This window comes from Catharus ustulatus, chromosome 2 (genome assembly GCF_009819885.2).
Source record: "Catharus ustulatus isolate bCatUst1 chromosome 2, bCatUst1.pri.v2, whole genome shotgun sequence".
Classification (NCBI taxonomy): Eukaryota; Metazoa; Chordata; class Aves; order Passeriformes; family Turdidae; genus Catharus; species Catharus ustulatus.
The window spans coordinates 709,640-728,276 of NC_046222.1; the positions used below are offsets into that span (position 1 = coordinate 709,640).

Genomic DNA, 18,637 nt, shown 5'->3' on the forward strand with positions numbered 1-18,637 from the left:
ATCAAATACAAAATCTCAGATATCATTGATCACGTGTTGCTTGCAAACCAAGTCCAAATATTAAAAGTCAGTTTTCTTCATCAAGCCATTGACTAATTAATGGCAGGTTTGAAATGGCATTACCACGCCGAGCACTTCCGGCAGAGCATTTAATCAGCAAGATTAAACACAGGCCCATTCCTGTCCGATTCCAGGTGTGCCAGGGCCTCACCACATCCCGGCCAAAACTCCTTCCCAATATCCGATCTAATGCTGCCCTCTGGCAGTGGAAGCCATTCCAATGGTTGAGCTGCACAGAGGAGTTGTGTCTGACAGGGGCACACAGGAGCAGCTCAGTCAGAAAGAAACAATTTGGCAAGTCCCAATGAACAGAGAAAAATGTAAACGCAAGGGCAGCAGTTCCATGATTGGAAACATGGCACAGCATTCCTCATGGAAGGATCTGTGTGGAGGAGGAAAGCTCAGAAGCAAAGTTCAGTCCTTGCTGCAGACATTCCACCTGTTAAATGTTGTAAATAAAGCTTTTTTCTCTTTGCAGTGCACATCGTGGTGTTTCTCCTCCACACAAAAGAATGAGCTTGCTCTGGAGCAGCGCACGCCTGTACCTGAGAAACAGGAACCACGAGGGACATTTCTAGTGGCAAGGTGGGAAAAGGGGTTAAAAAATAAAAATGAGGAAACGGTACTTTGAAAAATAGCACTAGACCGTGACTGGGCTGTCCAAACTGGTTGGAATTAGGTCTTGTTCTGTACTGGTGAATCCCTTATTTTCCTGTCAGGTTTCCCTGCAGCTTACAGAAGGTGTTCACTGCAACCCAGAAACTGTTGCCTTATTTTTGCCTTTGAAAACAGGAATGGCAAAGTAATAGTGAAGGTTTCTGGGTTTGATGTAAGTGACTCATATTGGTTGCCAAGTCCATACACAGAAAATAAGCATTCCTGCTTAGTGTGAATTTTAGCGAGGACAGTCTGCTCCCCTCAGTGCAAAATATCCATTAGCCCTCAGAGTCCCTTGGAGAAGCTCTCCCAGGAGTCTGTGTGCTTCAAAAACCATAAAAATTCCTTCCCAGGTGTTTTTCAGCTGGTATTTGTACTGCTGCTCATCCCACAGCACACACACGAGGCAGGCAGGAGCCCTGGCCTCCAATCCTGTTTGTTGTCAGCTTATTCCATTAAAGTCCTGATTTCAATGTCAGTGCTAATTTCAGAGAATCCCACAATGGTTCTGCCTGGGACTTAAAGCAAATCCCATCCCACCCCTGCCAGGGACAGGGACACCTCCCACTGTCCCAGGGTTTCTGGAGAAAACTTTGAAACTCACAGTAGCAAAGTTAAATAGTGTTGGGTAACAAAAACAAACAAACAAAAAACCCCAAAGCCAAATGCAACAGAAAACCCGAACCACTTGTTGAGATTATCATTCCTTTATTCCACAATTGCTTGCTTTGAGTGGAAAACACTCACTAGGAGGAACACTCCTACTGTATGAGAAACACTGACAGCGAGTCAAATGCACAGAAAAACAAACACAACCAAAAGCAGCATTAACACAAAAAGCCCTGATGAAATACTTGCTCAAATATATACCAAGCCTCGCTGAAAGGAGCGTCACCGTCAGCCTGGTTTGGTTTTCTCCCTTTGAACTGGTAAAACAACTGACCGTCAACACCTCATGCAAGAGCATTTATCTTATGCTACAAAAAGAGCCTTTTCTGACACACCATATTTTAGCCCTGAACCTGCAAATCCCCCTCCAAAATAACAATTCACCACATATGGCTATGGAGTCATCCCTGTCTTTGAGCACGAGTCAAGCTGAACCTGTGGGGACAAGAAAAAGAAAAGTGACTTCATGCTGTTCCTTTGGAAATTACAGAATCACAGGGGAAGGTTTTTATTAGCTTAGGAAAATGCATGCCCAGTTCAACAGTAGCAGGGAAGTCAGGAGATAAATGCTTTGCTTTCAGAGACAAAAATTTAAATAAATATTTACATGAAACCAGGAATCCACACATTGCCTTATCAGAAGTCCTTATTGAGAAGAAACCCCGGAGTGTCTCCTCTCAAGGGACATGGGAAGAACTCCTTGGCTGGGTCACAGCCTGGGTCAGCACTGCTCCACCCGTGGCCTGCAGCCCTTTCACATCTTTGCGAGTCCCCACAGACCCCAGAGGACTGCAGGGCCAAGTCTCACCTTGGCCATTCCCTGCACTCCAACGTGCATTTCCTGCCAGAGCTGCCACTCACCACTCAGCAGTGCTCAGCCTTGTCTCCAGAGCTCTGAATGTCCTGTGTACCTGCAAAATAACCAGGGATGGCACAGAATTTGGGAACACAAAGAGCATGTGGAGGTCAGGGAGGGCTCAAACCCCATCTCATATCACCAATTCTTTTCATGGGATTATTTCCCTGCTACTTTCATGCTTTGATACCTCACCCCACTCCAATATTCACTGTGCACACAGTAACTTTTCCAGCCTTTGGAAGTGTCAGAGCCACACACTCAGCTTTTGCTGGACAACCTTCAGCTTCCACAGCCAACTTCCTTACACTCTCTGCTCCCAGCTCCTCCTACCTGCAGTCACAAGATTTTAGCATTGCAAAACATCAACTTGATTTATGATGTAATATTCCAACACAAAGTTACAGCTAAAGCATTAAATCCATTTGCACAAAAGGCAGAGGAGACATGACTAAAAGTGAAGTGAAGATCTGGAGAAGTTAACCACAAGTAACAAGAAATAGCCTATCAAGTAACCCAGACATGAATGGGAACCTGATGCTGTGCTTGACACACAGAAAAGGCTGATTACCACAAAACTGGAAGAAAAAGTTACTGAAAACCTTGCAAAAGACAGGACAGCAATGGCATGAAGCCATCCAGCACACGGCACAATGCACGGAACATGACACAAAATGTAGCCTCTGAAGGGCTTGAAGGTTTTTAAAGAAATATAATTTTTAATTCAAGTCTTGGTACAGAGCCAATGGATAAGATACTTTATAATAGATACCCTTTAGGATAAAAATATTTACATGTAGAAGCAAATCCCTCACTTGCATCTCATTTTTCTTTAACTCCCCCTAAAATTCAATTCATAGCACAAGGAATGTGCAGTCCTGGCTTTGCCCTGTGCAGTATTTGGACAAAGGAATGGCTGGAGGAATTGCACTCGAGGAAAGGCTGCAGTACCGGGCTGTGTCCACAAGGCGGCAGCACTGAGAGGGCGCCGGCCCGGGGGTGGCTGCAGTACCGCGCTGTGTCCACACCGCGGCGACACTGAGAGGGCGCCGGTGCTGCTGAGCCCACAGCGCATGCCCGAACGGCTGGAAATGGCGCCGGCTGGGCTGCAGCGGCATCGGGGTCGCAGGCACGCCGCCCATTAGACAAATCGGAGTCCTTGATTTCCCTTCCTTTTCGGGAAGGTAAATCGAATAGTGCCGGAGATGCCGTCATGGGATTGGCATCACATTGCCTTCGGCGTTTCCTGACCGCCTTATTTTGTGTGGTAGAACTCACTTCCTGTACATCTCCATATTTGGTGAGTCAATGACCACTTCCGGGCCGCGCCATCTTTAGCGTGGCGGAACTCACTTACTGTGTGTCGCCATATTTAGTGTGGCGGAAGCGAGTTACGTGGTGTCGCCATCTTTGGTGTGGCAATAAATGAACTTCCGTTATGGCGCCATCTTTGGTGTGGCTAAGACCACTTCCGGCCGCGCCATCTTTGGTGTGGCAGAACTCAATTCTGGACCGCCGCCACCTTTGGCGTGGCAAAAGCTGCTTTTGGTCAGCTGCCTTTTTTGTTGCGGTACCCTACAGGCCTCCTGCCCCTCACAGTGGCATCTGTCTAGTGTGCTGCGTGAACCTGGCCCCGACACTGGCCAACGCCGACCGATCCTGCACCTTCAGCGCGATATTCCGCCACCATTCCTGGCCCTAGGACGTCGGAGGTGAGGTCAGCCGCTCCGGTACCGGGCAGAGGCCGTACGAGTGGGTAGCAGGCAGCGACAGGGACTCCTCCCTCTGGCGCGGGATCCTGCGGCGGCCGCCATCTGGAGCGCGGCGTCAGTCCAACCCAGCTCCGGCAGGCGCCGGCACGGCCCCCCCATCGCCCAGCAGGGCGGTGCCTCCATGAATGGCTGCAGTACCGCGCTGTGTCCACACGGCGGCAGCACTGAGAGGGCGCTGCCCGCGGATGGCTGCAGTACCGCGCTGTGTCCACACGGCGGCGACACTGCCGCCGAACTCAGCCCGGGCTGCGGGTTTTGGGGACAGACCGGGGGGGGCAAAAAGCAGCGAAACCCAATCCTTCAAAAAATCCTACTAAATGAATGCCCAAAAAAACTCTGACCAGCGAGAAAGAGCAGCGGCTCGGCTCGAGTTGGCTCACAGATTTCCTGCTGTCAGCCCCTAGGAATTCTGCATGACACAAAATGTAGCCTCTGAAGGGCTTGCGGGTTTTTAAAGAAATATGAGTTTTAACTCAAGTCTTGGTTCAGAGCCGATGGATAACATACTCTATAGGACATCCTTTAGGATAAGAATATTTACATGTAGAAGCAAATCCCACACTTGCATCTCATTTTTTTTTACCCCCCCCTAAAATTCAATTCATAGCACAAGTCCTGGCTTTTCCCTGTACGGTATTTGGACAAAGGAATGGCTGGAGGAATTGCACTCGAGGAATGGCTGCAGTACTGGGCAGTTTCCTAAAGGCTGCTATTTCAATCTGCCAGTGTATCTGCTTGGTTTTACCTCTGGGCAGTGGAAAAATCAAAACATAGGGGGAATGAAGTCTTTACTTTAAGCCCTAGGCTTTGTTTAAGCTAATAAATCCCTTATGTTTCTCTCTAGTGATGAAAATCAGATGTAACTGAAAAGTCCTCAATTAAATCTGAATGATAAAGCTCTGGATTTGCAGTTTGTCAGGAGACTGTGCCACAAAGTCCCGGAGAGGTGCTTTGTTCTCCTCTGACACAGGCAGCAGCCGTTGCCTTTGAGCAGACTTCTAAAACAGGAATAGGAAGGTGAGGAGTTTCAGAATAAATTCAGTTGATTTGTATTTCTTTCGAAATGGAAACTCCACAGGAAATGTTCCTTCTCTCGTGTTCCATGTGCAAACACCACACTGTGTGTTGATGGTGTTGTTCTAACCACACGGGCACTAAACACTGGGATGTGTGTCAGTTGTCTCCACCACTCAGAAATTACAGATATTTCACAGCTAAAGACTGGATTTCTGAACCTGGAAGGAGTACATTTGTCCCTCAGCTGTTTTTAACACCAGTGTGTGTTGCTGTTTTACAGGGAAGGATGCTCTTTTCCCATGACTATATTTTTTGGTGTGGGGACTTCAATTATCGAATAGATTTGCCCAATGAAGAGGTGAAGGACCTGATACGACAGCAGAACTGGGATCCCCTCATAGCAGGAGACCAGCTTATCAATCAAAAAAACTCTGGACAGGTGTGTTTAAATATCACCATACTTGAAAAATTTTCAGGTTTTTTACTGGTTTTAGCAATTCTGTGATGCTCCTGTAAAGCTGTATCCTCAGCATGGAGTTTTTGAATTGTAACTTTTTTTGTGGGGTCAAATGTAACTATTTTAAAAGAATCATTGTAATGTTTGGTAATGTTACTGTTTAGTTAAATTGTAATAGGTCTAGTGCTGTTACTGTTGCTGTTGGGAAAAGGCGTAGTCCAAATAGCAACATTTTATTTGCAAGGAAAACACAGAATAACAAAGTCTGAAGAAAGCTACATTTTTTAGATTTGTGGGGTTTCTTGTTCTCTCTTTGCAGCTCTGTGTGGGAAGGCTGGGTATGGTAAAAAGAGAGACAATCTTCTGTTGTTGGTTCTGTCTGCTCACCAGCACTTTGATCACGAGCAGCTCTTTGACTGATTTAGAGTTCCTTTCCATTTGTGCTGCTATCCTGCTCGCCAGAACAGGAGGCAGAACACTGGATATTTTTGGTCTCTCTCCATTTCTTTAACAGCTGTTTGCTAGAGAAAGCAAGATGTACATTCTTGTCCAGTTCAAACCCTTAATGAGTGAGAGGCTCACTTTGAATGCATTGAATGTATTAAGGACTTGGGTTTGTTCTGTTTGTTTTTTGTTTGCTTGGTTTTTTGGGTTTTTGTGTGGTTTTGTGGGTGTGTTTTTGTTTGTTTTGTTGTTGTTTTGTGTGCTTGTTTCTTTGTGGGGTTTGGGGGGGTTTTTTTGGTTTTTTTTTTAATCCTATTTATTTGAGGGGGCATCTTGTGTCAGCTTTTCCCTGTAAATGTTCAGGATGAGGTTGGATGGCACCCTGAGCAGCCTGGTCTGGTGAATGGCATCCTTGCCCACAGCAAGGGGCTGGAACTGGGGGATCTTTAGGTCCCTTCCAACCCAAACCAGTGTGTGTCTGAATTTGTGAGGACATTTGGCATGTTCGGGTGGATAAAATGTAAACCTGAATTCCCAACTTTTGCTGGCACAGGAACAACTGAGCACCAGATTAAAATGCTGTGTTACAGCATCAGTGTTCTGGGTGACCTCCAGCTGGTCATGACATTGAAGGAACAGTTGGTTCTTGATAAACCTGGGCTTAAAGATATAAAGATATGCTGGCACAATTCTGTGCATTGGTGATTGTCTGGGTCACAGTTTAGCCATAATGTCAAATGTTTTCAGCAGACAAAATGTGGAGAGGAATCCGTTTTAACCAATAACAGGTTGTTTTGTTTTATTTTATTTTATTCTGAGGTGTTTATACAGCTTGTGAGTGTTGGAATAGAGAATTATGATCAGTTTCGAGCTGTTTCCCATCTGTTTCTGTGTTTTGTTTTTTTACAGATTCGAAGGGGATTTCTGGAAGGGAAGATTAATGGTCCCTTTTTAGGACAGTGAAAATGTACATGCTAAGCAGGAGAGGACACAGAATTCCCTTTCCCTGTTTTTCAAGCACAAGAAAGCTGGGAATTGCTTTCTTCCCATGGGTAACTGGCAGGAAGGAGATTTCCTCCGCTATCCTTCTATCTGCAGCATCCTCATTTGCCACAGACACCGAGTTCTATTCCGAGGACTCCCATCAGCAAACGGACTCCAGTTCTCAGAAGCGAATTCCCGAGGTGGATTTTGGATTTTTCCCTGGAATCAGCGGGGACGGCCGAGCCCGGCGGCTGCACCGGAAGTGCGGGCACGGCGGGAGCGCGCGCGGTGCCGCAGGGGCGGGGTCCGGCCCGGCTGCGCTTCCGGCCCGGCTGCGGTTCCGGCCCCGCGGTTCCGGCCCCGGAGTTCCGGCCTTGCGGTTCCGGCCCCGCCCTCGCCCGTGTCCGCCCGAGCGCTCCCCGCGGCGCAGAACGCGGCGCTCGCTGTCCTGTGGCCGCCAGGAGCAGCTGTCCTGAGCATGGCGTGGGCGAAATCCCCTTGGCTCGAACGAGACGCCCGGAACCAGCGAGCGGCGGCTGCAGGTGAGTGGCCGGAGGGCAGAGCGGGCTGCGCAGGGCCCGGCTGGGCCGGGATCCACCGGGATGGGCGCGCTTGGAGCGCTGGTTCTGGGGCCCAGCTGGGCCCGGATCCGCAGGGATGTGCGCGCTTGGAGCGCTGGTTCTGGGGCCCGGCTGGGCCGGGATCCGCAGGGATGTGCGCGCTTGGAGCGCTGGTTCTGGGGCCTGGCTGGGCCGGGATCCACCGGGATGGGCGCGCTTGGAGCGCTGGTTCTGGGCCGGGATCCGCAGGGATGTGCGCGCTTGGAGCGCTGGTTCTGGGCCGGGATCCGCAGGGATGTGCGCGCTTGGAGCGCTGGTTCTGGGGCCCAGCTGGGCCGGGATCCGCAGGGATGTGCGCGCTTGGAGCGCTGGTTCTGGGCCGGGATCCGCAGGGATGTGCGCGCTTGGAGCGCTGGTTCTGGGGCCCAGCTGGGCCGGGATCCGCAGGGATGTGCGCGCTTGGAGCGCTGGTTCTGGGGCCCGGCTGGGCCGGGATCCGCAGGGATGTGCGCGCTTGGAGCGCTGGTTCTGGGCCGGGATCCGCAGGGATGTGCGCGCTTGGAGCGCTGGTTCTGGGGCCCAGCTGGGCCGGGATCCGCAGGGATGTGCGCGCTTGGAGCGCTGGTTCTGGGGCCCGGCTGGGCCGGGATCCGCAGGGATGTGCGCGCTTGGAGCGCTGGTTCTGGGCCGGGATCCGCAGGGATGTGCGCGCTTGGAGCGCTGGTTCTGGGGCCCGGCTGCTGCGGGACGGGTGTCCCTGTGCCACCCCTGTGGGTCGCGGAGAGAAGCTGCTGCTGTGGCTGCGGCCAAGGCTTAGTGGGGAAAACTGAACAGTCCTGATGGAAACCCTTGGGAAACCAAATTTTGTTTGGTTTTGGACTTTCCCAGAAGTTTTTTGGTTTTGCTTTTGTTTTTTTGTTTACATTTCTCCCCTGAGCCCACCTGTGTGTTTTGCCTTAGGAAATGGGAACAGGAGACAGAAGGGGGAATGGGGACAAAGACAATTTTTTACCCCAAAAGGGACGAGTGCATTTATATTTATTTCCTGACCCAGCTGGAATGATTTGGGTCTCAGGAGGCACCTGGGAGCCTCCTTTTGTCCTGGATGGGGCCGTGGCTGTAAAAGGGGTAAAGGGTGGAGCAGAGGTGGGCAGAGGAGTAGTGGTTGTGATCAATGATAAATTGGGGATTTGCATCTGGAAACACCCATCGTTTTCCTGATGGGAGTCCTGGAAACAGAGCTGAGAGTCCGTGAGAAATGAGGATACTGCAGCTGGAATGCTGAGAATGGAGAGTCTGCAGGGAATATTGCCTGGTGAGTGTCTCCTGCTGTCCCATCTCTAATGCTGTGCTGGCACCAAGTCACCTCATTCTGATTTAACCTGTCTTGAAATACGCTTAAATGACAAATGGGACCACGAAATGGACATGAGAACTTTCATGTTCCTGAGAGAATGCTTTAGCTTCTGAGCTGCACAAATAATTCCCTCTCCCACAGAAAGCTGCTGGGCTGTGGTTCTGGGGCAGGAGTATTGGTGTCTTCAGTGGCACCTTAATAGTGATTTCTTTTCCTTGGAGCTCTTGGGATCGGGAGGAAGTGCTGTTCGTGCCCCACTGGGAAAGCACGCAGCAGGATCAGTGGTGCAGCTGTGTCTTTGTCCTGCTCTCTGCACCGTTCCGAGGGTGCCCTGGAGTGCTCTGGCTCATGGCAGGATAATGTGTGCATGCTGCTGGGTCACTCACTGGGCACCCCGTGGAAGGCTTGAGGTTGGAAAAGCCCTTTGTGATGCTGAAATGCCCCCAAGAGAAACCTTCCTAAGCTGGAAGCAAAGTGGCGGGGAGGGAATCCCAGGAGGGTGGTGGGAACAGCTTTTTCCCAGGTCTGGACACTCTCGGGGCAGGGGTGGTTTTGAAATGTTTGTCTGCATCTCCCTCCCTACACGAGAGCTACCTCAGCCTGGATGAGTGTGAGGATATCTCGCTCTTCCTTAGGGCTTGGAGCGTGGCAGGGTGCAGAGCTCACGGTAAATCTTGTTTAAGCACTTCTAATATCAAAGCGTATTGAAACAGAGACTTTGAGGAAATAGCACACAAAAGTCTATTGCAAGCCTAGGTGCAAGCTGTCCTTATTAAAGATCCACGTTGATGGATGTTTTGTCTAACCACTCTGAGGCCAGAATGTGTCCAAAGCTTTGTTAACCCCTTGTCTTCTGCTTGGTAGGGACAGCGTCTTAGCCCAGGTGTCGGGAGCTGTGTGCACATTCCTCCCTGGAGCAAGGAACCCCCGTGAGGAGGAGCCAGAGATGGGGGCATCGAACCAGGTAAGGATCTGTTTCTCTTTGGTCATTGTTTTTGCTGGCTTCAGTGTCAGAGGCGCAGCGATCCTTCAGACCTGGTGCCCTGCACCAGCAGTTCCAGCTCCTGAGCTGAGCAGGGAACAGTTCTGGGGTGGGGCTTTCAGCCTCATCAGCGTCCATTCGAATCAATCATTTGTTTCATTTCCATCAATCTCTCGGGTTTGCCACCCTCTGTCCCACTGTGCAGAGGCTCGATCCCATCTGTACCAAGTCCTGGGCAATGTTTGCAGCAGCAGGGGCTGGAGGCAGCATCAGAGGCTGCCTTTGGAGCCTTGCTCTCCCCTTGGGTTTTACAGAGGGTGACAGACTCTGCCTTTAAGGATCCAATGTTTGTTTAGAACACTGATCCTACAGCTGGACAGTTCAGGTGGCAGGGATTAGAGTCTTGGGCCCACAACAGGTTTTGTCCCACAAAGACCAACTGAACTTCCTGGGATAGCACATAGATGGTGCACTGGGACCTTGGGGTTCATAGTGAGTGTTGCCAGGTGATTCTGGGAGGTTGAACTGATGGTTGAGAGCTGCATCTCCCCTGCTGCTGGCAGAGGAGGCAGAGCTGGGACAGGACAGCTCCTCCATTCCTTGGTTCCCCAAAATCCTGTGGTTTTCTTGCTGGGGCTGCTGTGGGTGTTGATTCTGTGAGTTCCAGATAAAGGCTGTGCTTGCTGCTGCACAGAGGTTGGTGTCACACAGGACCTGGTCCTTCATCTGGGCAGTTTTACTGAGGGTGTTGTTACAAGGGAAATGGCTCTTTGTGCAGGAGGTTCTGCTGGGGCCCTTGTACCAAGGGACCTGGTACTTTATGTGCAGTGTGCTACCCAGGATGTTACAAACACCTGGGCTTTCATGTGGGAAGGTTCATGGAGGATGTTGTTACAAGCTAAATGGTCCTACATGTGTGAAATTTTACTTCCCTGTCAAAAAGCCTTGGGAATGCTCAGGAACACAGTGTGGGATATTTGACCTCTGAATAGGTCCTGGTTGGTGTAAAATACCCATTTTTTACTGGTTTGTGGTTTTTTGCCCTTGGAGGAGTGTGAGGCTGGCTAGTCAGGTGGTGTCTGAGAAGGGGAGGGTGTTCTGGCTTCCAGCAGTACTCCCAGGGCAGCTTTGGGATGTAATACAGAACCCAGCAATATTCCTGCTCTGCAGACGTGGGAGGGAGTGGAACAGCAAGTGGCAAAGCTGGGCTTTGCCCTTTAAATCCCACAACACCTGGGTTTAAGTTCCATCTGCCAGAGGAGGGAGTGAACCCTGGTGCCAGCCATCCTGGGGCACTGGGCTGGTGTTACCAACTTCTCCATTGTCATTTGCATGATGTGATTCTCCCTTGATGAGAGAAGGCAGAGAATGAGGCAGGAGGGGGAGCTTGTTTTGTTTCTGTGAACTCCAGGCTTGGGGCAGCTGCAGAGCACTTTGGTTTCAAATAGTCCTGCCCAAACACAGAGAACTTGAACCTCTCTTGGGCAGTTTTGGATCCCCCTGTGCCACTCCTCCTCTGGTCCTTTACCTGTGAGGTGTGGGCTCAGAAACACCAGCCCCTACTGGGCGGGCTTTTACTCATACAAATTAGTTTTCTTAGAGAAGCCATCAGGTGTAATGAAAATCTGTGAAAAATGGGTGGTTGGTACACTAGCTGATAGCAGGCCTTGGGCTTTTCTTCTTTTCTTTAACCTGTTCTTAAGAGAGCCCTAAAACTGGAAACTTGAGAGGGGGTGGGCAGGGGAGGAGTTGCTTTTCCTTTTTTTAATATTGCTGTGGATTTTGGTATGTCAGTAAAATTGGAATAACTGAATTTCAGGGCTGTGCACTTCATACTTTTAATGTTTGTGTGGGTGCAGGAAATGCCAAATCCCAAAGCAATTCTGTGTCTGTAACATTAAGTGCAGCATCTTTAAAGCCAAGTGTGGGCTTGGTGTGGGGTTTTCATGTATGTTTGTACAGTCTAAAGGCTTTTCTTGTGCCCCAAAAGCCACAAGGAACCTGCCACAAGCAGGCCTTCATTGCATATTGGGATCTCAATTTGCTCTTGGATTTTTCCCTGCAGTCTTCCCTTGGGTTTTTGTGCCAGAGTGGCTCTGACCCCAGAGCCATGCAGGGTCTGGTGCCTTGATAAATGGGAATGAAATTGGATTAAATTGGCCAAGTTTATGGGGAAGGCAAAAACATCCTGGGGTTTGTTTGCCCAAAGGTGGAACGTGAAGATGTCTGTGCTAGCAGTGGGTGTGAGTGCTGACACTTCTGGGTTGTGTGTGGGGTGCCTCTGGCCCCTCAGAAATCAGAGCAAGGCTGAAGGAAGGAGGGAGGCTGCCACAGCTGCGGGCAATAGTGGCTGTTCCAAACTGCTTGGTGCAGAACTGGAGGAACAGCTTTCCTGCTTTCTCTCCATCAGAGGGCAGAACATGAAGATGTTGCTGCACTAAGCTGTGTCTTCTGTGGGTTGTTGTGTGGTTGTTGTTTTTTCTGACTTTTTAATGTATTTCCAGGAGGGGCAGTGAGGAGCAAGTTGCTGGGTTGGTTACATGATTTCTGGGTGGCCTGTCACAGAAATGGGCATCTGTGTGTGCACGTGCTTCCTGGCAAATCCAGATGTGACATGGAAATCCTAAGTGAGGATTTCCAGCCTTGACTGCACGTGACACAGGCTTCTGCAAATGGAACTGGCCCTGGCAGAAGAGCAGCTGAGAAGGGAAGCAGAACTAAAATACCTGCAAGCACAAAAACCAAGTGCAGTGGTACTGCTTGGTCCTGTGTGCACCTCCTGCCTCTGCCTGCTGTGAGCACCTGGTGCTGCAGCTCAATGTTCTTCATTTCAGTGTCTGTTGGGTTTGATTTCTGTGGTCATTTCCTCCAAACACCTCCCCTTCTTTACTGGACACATCCCTGGAGTGGGACCAGAGTCCCCCTTTCCCTGCAGGAATTCTCTGCTCCTCTGGACAGGGGGTGAAGCTGGGGGTTATGAGCCAAGGAAAACAACCAAGCCATGGGCATTCTGTCCTTGATGCATGCAGCAGCACCTGTTCTCCAAGTTCCCAGCACTGATGAATCTAAAGAAAATGCCTGTTCCCTCACTTCTCCAGCTCCCCCCTGCCCCACCTCCCCTGCTCTGATCCCTGGTGTGCCAAGGTCCTGCAGCTCCCTGGCTCTCCAGCTGCAGCTGCCTTGTCCTGCCTGTGCCTGATACAACATGGGCCTGAGATTTTTTTAGCAGCAATCCATTCTTTTAAAGAGCACAAAGAGCATACAATGCAGAAGAGTCTTTAGGAAATACATCCAAGTAAGGGACTCTGCTTTTCCTGTAGTTCTCCTTCTGGTTTTCAACTGAGCTGGAAGGATGGGCATGGCCTGTATTTTTCATATGAAAGTGATGTTACTAAGTTTGTCTAGAAGTTCTGATTACTATTATTCTTACTCATTTTCTGACAGAGAACACTCTGTGTTTGCATTTCCCATGTTGTTTCCAGGTGCTGCCCAGGATGGACATCTCTGGTCTCAGACAGTGAATCCCTAGGAGGAAGGGGAGCCTCTGCCTCACCTGCACAGCTCAGGTGGATGTGACAGAATTGGTGTGGCCTGAGACAAGGCAGGAACGGCTCTCTGTGTTCTGGAGTGCCTCAAAACCTCTCTCTGGCAGGTTTTGGAGGGGTTTCTCTTTGGGATTTTGTGTGATGCAGCACCCCAGGTGTTCCTTTGTGCAAAGTCCAGGGGTAAAGGATTGAATAACTGACAAGAGGCATCTGGGATGAAAATAATTTTATTAAAATTAAGCAAAGAATGCAGTAAGAAAAATGAGCATACTTTTAATGTCTGAAATAGTTAGGAATAAAAATGCTGGGAAAAGGCAATTTTATATTTGAATTGGTGACACCTGGATAAAATCCCACAGTAAGCAGAAATGTGAAAGCTGGGAGCCTCTGACTTCTGCAGTGGACTTAATTTTCTTTTGCTCCTCTCTTTCAGGACAGGAAAAAGCATCACACTCCTCCCATCATTGCCAAAAGCTGTGGTGTTTGAGCAGCCAAAGCCAAGAGGCTTCAGCACCAGGGCTCTGCCCTGGAGGGCTCCTGGTCCTGCCCATGCTGTGGGGTAAGTGAGAAGGCTCCAGGGCTCCTCTTTTCCTCCCTGCTGGGATTAACTGCCTGGGAAATCTGGGATCTGGGTGAAACTCCAGCTCTCCTGGTGTTCAGGGGTGCAAGGTCTGAGGGAATGCGTTTGCCTGTGGCTTTGCAGGTCAGCAGGAACAAGAGGAAATGGGGTGCCAGAGCCGTGTGCCATCAGGCCGTGTTTCCCTCTGAGGACAGAGAGTCAGGGCTGAGGTGAGATGGGCACGAGAGCTGGGATGAGCCATCCAGGGATTCCAGGGAGCTCGGAATCGCAGCTGCTGCTGGAACCACGGCCTTAGGTCCGCTCCTTCTGCGTCTGTGCCCAGCCGGATTTGTGCTGGAGGGAGAGGTGCTGTCGGGAACAAAAGGTGGAGTAAATCCTCTCTGGGGGTATGCATCAAAGGACGGAATGGTGTGCAAGGAGAGGGTTTATCAACTCTATCACTGCTTCTCACAAAATTGGGGTGGTTGGGTTTGGTCTGGGCCTGTTATTCTTTGTGCAATTTTAAATGTACTGTCCTGTATCTTTCTAACAAAAGCTGACAGAAATTTAGATTAAACATTAGAACTTGGTCCATTCACTGCAAGAACTTGCCAAAGCTGGAGGACTGGGGTGATGACTACTATCAGCGAAGGTTACTCATTAATGCTGTGTCAGATTTCCCTCAGTGACTGTCAGGCCTGACTGGCTGACAGGTGTGAGTTTGTGCTCTTGTCACTGGGGAATTGGAAATAATTTCATTATAATTAGAAATTTCAGAAAAAATCCAGCTAAAAATGTCACCTCTGCCCTCCTAAAGTTCTCCCAGTTTTTCCCAGCTAGGGGCTGCACAGAAGGCAGGCAGGGGAAATGACATCAGGGAACAGCTGAAAATTCAAAGGCACAAAGAGCAGATGTACCAGCAAAGGGCAGGAAAGGGGAAAGGTTCCAGAAAACATTTCTGTGGTCTAATTAATAATATTTCTGATTCCCCAGGGAGAAGAACACAAACTCACAGCCATTTGGGCCTGACAGTCCCCTGCAGCCAGAGCTCAGCACACATCCACAGAGCCAAGTCCAGCATCTGAAAGGAAAAAAACAAACAGAAGGAAAAGGTGATTTCTTTTGCTTCAAAGTTATTTCAAGTTCTTAAAGCCCAACCACCATTTGCTGTCGGTTTTTGCTGGGTGAATCATGAGCAGAGGGCACGGGTCATGCCATTCCTTTAGCTGAAAACCCAGGGTAATTTAGAGGGGGCACAAGAAGTGTTTGTGTAGGAAAATGTGAGGGGATGTCAAGGGCATTTTTGAGAGGATTGCTGAGGTAACCAAAGGGAGCCCAGCAGACAATTTCTCTGGGAAATCTGAAGTAGAGTCAGAGCTCCTAGCAGGTACAGTGTTTTCCCCCTGAGTGGATTGGGGAGAAATTGTTTGGGACTTGGATTGTCCCTCTGGGTGATGCCAGTTACTGTGATTTATATAATTCCATACATTTGACTCCCAAAACTTCCCAGCCCAGGGGCTTGAGCTGACAGGGCAGCACACAGATTGTTCTCTGTGCAGCACCCAGATTTGGGGTTCCCTGTCAGCTTTGCTGGTTCCCATGAATTACCCCATAGCCCCAAATTCCCTGCTCAATTCCCACTGCCATAACCTCACAGTGCCTCATGGAATGTGGATATTCCCATGCAGAGCTGCCCCTTGAACACCAGCTGTGCCAGGAACCGGCAGAACTTCCAAGGAAGCTCAGCAGCATCGGGACAGGGACAGGTGAATATTCCAAAGAATTTGCTCTTTTAAACCCTCATCCCCCAGCCCCACCTGTGTCCCTGGGGGCACTGGACAGAGCTGCCTGGATTCCAGCTGATTTAACCCCCCTGAGCTCAGGCTCCAGGTGATGTTTTCAAGCAGGAGAAGGCAGGGGCTGGAGGCACTCCCACCCTGTGCCCACGGGAGAACATCTCTCCTTTCAGAAACTCAGTCCTTTCAGAGCCTGAGCAAGTTCTTTTCCCACAGGAAAGGGTGCACATCCCTGCCTTCAGCACACCTCCAGTGGGACTCACCTGCAAAAGCTTTCCATCCCTTCTGTACTTCCAGCTGGCTTCCTGAAAAACTCCCAGCTTCATCCAAACAAAACTTCATCCCACCCAAGCCTCTGATTTTAAGGCATTTCTGCAGGCTGTTGTGTGGGATTTAGTACCTGTGAGGGAAGATTGCATTGGCTGGAATGCTGCTGCTGAATGATGGCCTCAGGCTGGAAGGGAAGGGTTTTGGGGTGGCTGGAACTCACCTGGCAGCTGTGTGGGAGCTCTGGGAGGTTGGAACCGGGAATTGCTGCCTGAGCCCCTCTGCAAGTGTCCCGTGCTGCCATCAGCAGGAAATGCCAGCTGTGCCTTAGGGTGCTTTTGGGCTGTGGGTGATCTCCATCCAGGCTGGAGCATCCCCAGGTGCCTGTTCAGAGCAGCCCCTGGCCCAGGAGCCACGGGCAGCCCTGGAGCCGTGTCTGTGCCAGCACTGCCCGGGCAGCCCAGTGTCCATCCCTGGGACGTGCTTGGCACAGGCAGGACGCTGCAGAGCCCAAGGACAAGAGGTGCTGGTTGCCTTTCAGGGACTCCTGGCCTCCTCCTGCCCCACATTGCCAGCTGGGACACACAGAAACACCCAGGAACATTGCTGGCAGGGAGCAGGAGACACTGAGGCCTCTGTGCAGCTCTGGGACCCAAAAACAGCTCCAGGAGTTGCCATCATCTTAGCCTGGTGATACTCACCTGCAGGAAATATCCTATGGACTTGAAAGTCAGATTTTACAGTCTGTCTCAACCCCAGCAGATCTTTCACATGTCCTGTGATCTGGAAGTAAAGAGAAAAATTCCCAGTTGAATTTTTATAAATGAGGTTTTACCATTGCAGAACTTTTTTGGGTTGCAAAGCAAATCTCACCTGGAGGATGTTGGAGTGGAACTGTGCCTGGCCCTGGCAAACAGATCCTGCCGTGCTCCAGCCCCACTCGTTCCACGGCAGGCGGGAGCCCCAGGGCTGTGCAGACACGGGGAGGGGGGAGGCAGGCGCTGCTCCCCGCTGAGGGCTGCGGGGGCTTTGCACACCCGCGGGATTTGGGGTTCCCAGGGCTGGCATGGCGTTCCCGGTGTCCCGGTCGGTTCCAGCCACAATCCAGCGTCTGCACGAGGAGGTTCCGCCGTCGTTCTCCCGGTCCCCGGCAGAGCCCCGGCTCCCTGCGGCAGAAGAGGGATCGTGCCCGGAGTCCCGCACCCGCTGCGGCCGGAGCAGGAGCGGCAGCGCCGGGCTCGGCCCCAGCGCCCGTCCCGGGGCGGCTCCGGCTGCCCGCGGTGATCCCAGTCCCGATCCCGGCCCCAGACCCGTCCCGGCCCTGCGATCCGCACCCTGCCGGCCCGGGGAGAAGCGGCACCGCTGGGAACCCCCAGCGGACACCGACAGAACCCAGAACCGGCCCCGGGTCCCACCTGAGCACCTCAATGTCCGCGCAGCTCCGGGAGCAGCCCCTGGGTTGGGTTCGGCGCAGCGCTCCGAGCGATGATCCCGCCACATCCCGGAAAAGCATCCGCGTGGGGAACGGGGCTGGAGCGGCTCGGCCGCTCTTAAAGGGCGGGGGCGGGGCGGGGCCCGGGGGCGGGGCCTGCACAGGTGCGCGGGGCCCCAGAGCGCATGCGCGGGGCGGGGCCTGCACAGGTGCGCGGTGGCCCAGAGCGCATGCGCGGGGCGGGGCTTGAGGGTATTTAAGCGGCGGGGAGAGGCCGGTGGAGCCATTTGCTCCTCGGAGTTCGTGCCGCGCGGGTTGGGGTCTGTCTCTCCTTTATTATGTTTCTTTTTTTTTTAAAGTTTCTTTTTCTTTACAATTCTCCTTTTTCCCCACTCTTCCTCCCCTCCCCCACCCCCTACACCCTCCCCCCCCCAAACCCCCCCCCTCCCTCTCCCCCCTAGCCCTCCCCTCCCTCCCTCCCAAACGCTCCCGGCCCGGCGCCCCCCATGTCCCACTCCTACCCGACCCTCCCCTACCCTATCCTGTCCTACCCTTCCCTACCTTACCCTACCCTACCCTATTCCCTTCCTCTTTCCTGTTGTTTGTCCTTCCACCTTTCCTTCCCTCCAGCCCTGGCTCCCCCTGCCCCCTGTCCCTGCTGCCCTGCCCACCCCGACACCCCGCCTGCCCTCCGTCCTGGGTCACCCATCCCTCTGTCCTCCCATTCCCATCCTCCAGCCCCCCCCTTTTTCTCTTTCCTCCGCAGCTCGGGGTGCCGGATAATAAAGCCCAGAGGGCCGGACCGGCGCCCCCACCGTCCCTGCAGCCCCACACGGGGACTGGCCCGCTCTGCGGGTGTCCCCATTCCAGTCCAACACACCGCCCGACACCGCCGGGGCTCCGGCTTTCCCTACATCACACTGGGGGTCCCCGGGGGGGGGCGGGTTGGGGGGATTTAGGAGGGGATCCCCTCCTTAGGAGGGGTCCCCGGGAGGGAGGGGGGAAGGGGGAGGGTTAGGAAGGGCCCCCTCCGGAGGGGGGGGTCCCGAGGGGGGGTCAGGGTGGGCCCCCTCCGGAGGGGGGGGTCCGGGGGAGGGGGGCGGGGCGGAGGGGGGCGTTCCCCCTCCAGGCCCCGCCCCCCTCCCCTGGACCCTCCCCTCCGGACGGGGCCCGCCCCGGCCCCCTCCCGGGGACCCCCTCCTCCGGACCGGGGCCCCGAGGGA

The 18,637-nt window shown here is 52.1% G+C and overlaps 2 protein-coding genes across 2 annotated transcripts; one reads left to right on the plus strand and one right to left on the minus strand.

Moving 5' to 3' along the window:
- The first annotated feature begins 8,898 nt into the window (after window positions 1-8,898).
- Window positions 8,899-16,819, plus strand: LOC117010908. Its single transcript, XM_042780162.1, has 7 exons — window positions 8,899-8,918; window positions 9,717-9,797; window positions 13,298-13,381; window positions 13,794-13,919; window positions 14,913-15,031; window positions 15,608-15,685; window positions 15,932-16,819. The coding sequence occupies exons 1-7, from the start codon at window positions 8,899-8,901 to the stop codon at window positions 16,072-16,074; spliced, it is 651 nt and encodes a 216-aa protein (XP_042636096.1). The 3' UTR covers window positions 16,075-16,819.
- Window positions 16,684-17,495, minus strand: LOC117010914. The gene is made up of 2 exons (XM_033086006.1): window positions 16,856-17,495; window positions 16,684-16,765 (listed from the first exon to the last, which is right to left on the minus strand). The coding sequence occupies exons 1-2, from the start codon at window positions 17,493-17,495 to the stop codon at window positions 16,713-16,715; spliced, it is 693 nt and encodes a 230-aa protein (XP_032941897.1). The 3' UTR covers window positions 16,684-16,712.
- Between the last annotated feature and the right edge of the window lie 1,142 nt (window positions 17,496-18,637).

Excerpts from the sequence above, each read along its gene's own strand:
- LOC117010908 (XM_042780162.1), top strand. The coding sequence starts at position 8,899 with ATGGACATGAGAACTTTCAT. Across the intron at positions 9,798-13,297 it reads AGATGGGGGCATCGAACCAG|GTGCTGCCCAGGATGGACAT; the intron begins GTAAGGATCTGT and ends TGTTGTTTCCAG. Across the intron at positions 13,920-14,912 it reads GGTCCTGCCCATGCTGTGGG|GGAGAAGAACACAAACTCAC; the intron begins GTAAGTGAGAAG and ends CTGATTCCCCAG.
- LOC117010914 (XM_033086006.1), bottom strand. The coding sequence starts at position 17,495 with ATGCTTTTCCGGGATGTGGCGGGATCATCGCTCGGAGCGCTGCGCCGA. Across the intron at positions 16,766-16,855 it reads TCCACTCCAACATCCTCCAG|ATCACAGGACATGTGAAAGA; the intron begins GTGAGATTTGCT and ends CTTTACTTCCAG.